The sequence below is a fragment of the Apaloderma vittatum genome, unplaced genomic scaffold (genome assembly GCF_000703405.1).
Source record: "Apaloderma vittatum isolate BGI_N311 unplaced genomic scaffold, ASM70340v1 scaffold36598, whole genome shotgun sequence".
Taxonomy (NCBI): Eukaryota; Metazoa; Chordata; class Aves; order Trogoniformes; family Trogonidae; genus Apaloderma; species Apaloderma vittatum.
In genome coordinates, this window is record NW_009731889.1 from 6,802 (window position 1) to 10,739 (window position 3,938).

General features: G+C 40.7%; 1 protein-coding gene across 1 annotated transcript; it reads right to left on the minus strand.

The window, feature by feature from the left end:
- Window positions 1-1,119: 1,119 nt before the first annotated feature.
- On the minus strand, window positions 1,120-3,935 carry TPRKB (TP53RK binding protein; the record flags this gene model as incomplete). The annotated part of the gene is made up of 4 exons (XM_009875346.1): window positions 1,120-1,235; window positions 2,060-2,236; window positions 2,530-2,652; window positions 3,828-3,935. Coding segments are annotated over 4 exons (495 nt in total), but the record flags the coding sequence as incomplete, so codon positions are not given.
- Window positions 3,936-3,938: the final 3 nt, after the last annotated feature.

Below are 3,938 nucleotides of genomic sequence, written 5' to 3' on the forward strand. Positions count from 1 at the left end.
TATATACAGTTTTATGCACATCCCTGAAAAAAAATACTGCATAACAATACCAAACAGTATGGATTTCTAACTAATTAGGACAGTAGATTTTCTAAAATGTGATGCCTGCATGGGCTTAAAAGACACTCACACAGGGCTGTTGGACCTGGTGACTACCAGAAAGCAATAATCTTTTTAGTTCTCCTTGATGGTCTTTCCTAACACCGGTTCAACCAAACGAGTTCAATGACTCGGATCACTACGCAAGTTGTGTTGATGATTTAAGTGAGCAGATTCATGGTGCAAACTTCTCTGCACTTGGAACTAGGCCCAAGGAAGTCAGCATCACTGTGCATAATTATTACAACATAAAAGCACCTCTTGTTATCCTTTAACACCCAACACTGAAGTACCACAGCAACACACCAGTACCTCGGCAGTAGGCTGCAGCTGGTGACATCAGATTGTTGGTGCCAACAGCACTACAGCATCACCCCCACTGACTTTATTCATCGTTCTTCACATCTCCGATGCCTCTGTTCCACACTCCCCCCACCGCTGGCTGCCACGGTGCCCCTCCTGCCCCTTCCCGTTCCTAAAGGGTGGGCAAGAACTCTGTCCCATTAGCAGAAAGAGGGAGGTGCTGCCAATCGTTTATGGAAACTTTCCTTATTCCAGCCTATCAGCAACACTTCGTGCCATAGAGACGCCTTTTCCGGCAGTAGTATCGTTAAAAGGATATCATCCATCAGGGGTGCCAAAACAAAACAAGGGAGGGTTAATAAAAATGATTTACAATGTTTGAACCCTATCTGGGACTAGCAAAATGTTTGATGAAAAAGAAAAGTAAGTACAGATTTCCAAGCCTTCTGTTTATGATCAACTTGAGGTACTGGCAAAAGAGAGTTTTCTTCCTCTTGTTAAGAAAACAGACAGAAATGCCAATGGCAAGATACGCTTCATGAAACAGAACAGCTCTCTCTGTGCTTAGAACACAGCTCAGATTACACCTATATCCAAGCTTGCTCACCTACGGTGAAAGCTCAGATGCCATCAAACTACTCAGTAATATACCACTTTCTCAGAAATAGATGATTAATTTTAATGAAGTGTTTTATACCTTAAAAAGCCCCCTTTTTCTTCCTTAAAAGAATTTTATTTCCTCATTTTCATAAAACATCTTTTGCTGACATTCTGCAAACGACACTATCCAATAAGGTGCCAATTTTTTCTTCCTGTGGAGTAACTTTGTATAGCTGTAAAAAAACAACCACAACAGAATAAGAAAAATACAAAAGCTGTATAAGGAAGAAATAAAAACTGATCACACATCTTCTGAAAATATGTACACGAGATTTACCCCTCTCTCCCAATTTTTACATTGAAAATTCCTATCCTGCCATGACTGCAAGAAAAAATTTGGACTGAGCTACCATACAAACTTTGAAACTGCAAGACATAAAGGAAAGCTAAGAAACTGAACGAGCAGCACTTTGTATGCTATGATTTGTCCAGTTTTATTCCTATGTATCCCATCTTTACTTTGATGGACACGATCAAGATGATTATTTGAATTTTATCAAGCGAAATACGTATGTTTCAACATACCTACCTAGCATACGGTAATCTGTTTAGAGCATACGTGCCCTAACATAGCTCCTAGCAACTAATCAACACATTTTTATTTTAGCCACGCATGTCAGGGCTGGTTTTGTGCTGAAGAATATGAAACTGTTCAGGACTGAAAATAAAATTTTAATTAAATGGCTATTTGCTGCAAAAAACAGGAAGCAAAGTACTACTGGTAGGTAGCAATGTGGAATTTATTTTTGTGTTCCAGCTTTCTGACAATATTAAGAATTTGAAGACTTAAAACTTGTGATGTCAGAGCGTGTCAACTACAATTTTTTGCAAGTAAAAAAAACTGTGAGAAAGAAATAACCAAGGTTCACTTAAAACAAGTTTCAAGTTGTGCTGAAGAAATACAGACCTGAAGTTAATTATGTCCACTGATATTTAATCAGACAACTAAATAAACTATCCCTTTTCTCTACGCCAGTCATCTCTTTTGGCTACATACCTTTTTAACTTTGGCAGTGTCTGTTAGTTGGGGGAGTTCATCTAGAGACACCTGTTGGCCTTCTACTTGAGATGTTATATCTTTCAGATTTACAGTTTTTTCTCCATCCGCAACCAGAACAATGAGTACTGCTGTGTCACTGTCTGAAATGCCAAACTTCTTAAATGCATCTGAAATCTAATAAAAGACAAAAAATAAAAAAAATACTGAGCCACTTTCTCACTACCTATAACCAACCTCCCCTGTTACTGTTTCAAATAAACCAGGAGTATAAATTGACACATTTTACATTAATGGAATTCTGACAAGCTGCAAGAGATAATAGCATATTGGTGTTATTAAAAATAACAGTAACTTCCATTAGCAGCCAGGTAAACAGTTAAGTAAATAAATACATTTAGTTTGGCCGTGTGGATCTTAGCAAGCTTCTCTGGCAAAAAAACCCGAGACATTTGTTCAGTAAATCTTACATTGTTGTTTGGCGAGAGGCTGAAAATAATTTCTGCATAGAGAGTTCTGGTCTTCATTTTACCTATCTTGTGTAGGTGAACTGCTTTGTTAGCTGCTACAAGAACTTGAAAAGGATCTACAATCTGCAAAACACAACAGAATAAGTTAAACAGAAATTTAAGGTATCATTTTGAACTCGGAAGAAATCCTGACTACCTAATTTTCATAGCCTAAGTCTGCACCCACAGAAGTGAGTAAAACAGTATCCTGCAAGCTATTTTAGCAATTCTTTTGTATTCTGCTAGCTATTTTAGCAATTCTTGCTCTTTCAAAGTCAATGTGATTATTTCCTGTAAGGGTAATACTTGACATAAAATTATACTCCCTCAATCATATTACTGAAATCTTCTGAAAAAAGAATCCCATGGATTAAAGCTCAAGGTGGATCGGTTCAGATTGGACATCAGGAAGAAGTTCTTCCCCATGAGGGTGGTGAGACCCTGGCACAGGTTGCCCAGAGAGGTGGTGGAAGCCCCATCCCTGGAGGTTTTTAAGGCCAGGCTGGGGGGGGCTCTGGGCAGCCTGATCTAGTGGGGGATGTCCCTGCCCATAGTGGGGGGGTTGGAACTAGATGATCTTTAAGGTCCTTCCAACCTTGACAATTCTATGATTCTACGACTAATAAATTTTCTGTCAGTAAACTGCCAGGTTAGATTCTTTTTATTTTCCTGTCCCTAACTACTGCTTTGCTAATTCTAACATAAAAGACTAGATTCAGAAACTAGTTATGAGTTTAAATGAGAAAAAAGGTTCCAAACAGTACATTTTTTACAGCACTAAGAAATCACTACTACATTTTAAAGATGGAAGTAGCTTTAAACAGCTGCGGCAAGTAGGATGTGAAGTGGATCAAGAGGACAATTGTTTCGGCCAGTCCTGCCAAGGCTCTTTCTTTTACACAGATGAACCCTCCTTGTGCTGCAACAGAATCCAGGGAGGGCACGTGCACAGACAAAGGTGAGTACGGGTGCAGCAGCTGGTGTGGCAGCGATTACAAGCACAGGCTTTTCCAGAGAGAAAATACTTCTTTACTGTGGGGGTGACGGAGCACTGGCACAGGCTGCCCAGAGAGGTTGTGGAGTCTCCTTCTCTGGGGACTTTCAAACCCCTCCTGGACGCGTTCCTGGGAGGCTGCCCTGGGTGACCCTGCTCTGGCAGGGGGTTGCACTGGGGGATCTCTAGAGGTCCCTTCCTGACATGCTGTGATTTCTATGCTGCCTTTAAAACTGTGAGCAGGACGACACAAGCATTCACTCACCATCGACGGGTTTATTAACGCTCCTTCAATGGCCCCTTCCATGGCTTTTTTCCTCAGGGCAGCGGCGTTTCTGAGGCGGCTGAAGAGCAGGAGGCTCACGCTGCACTCCGG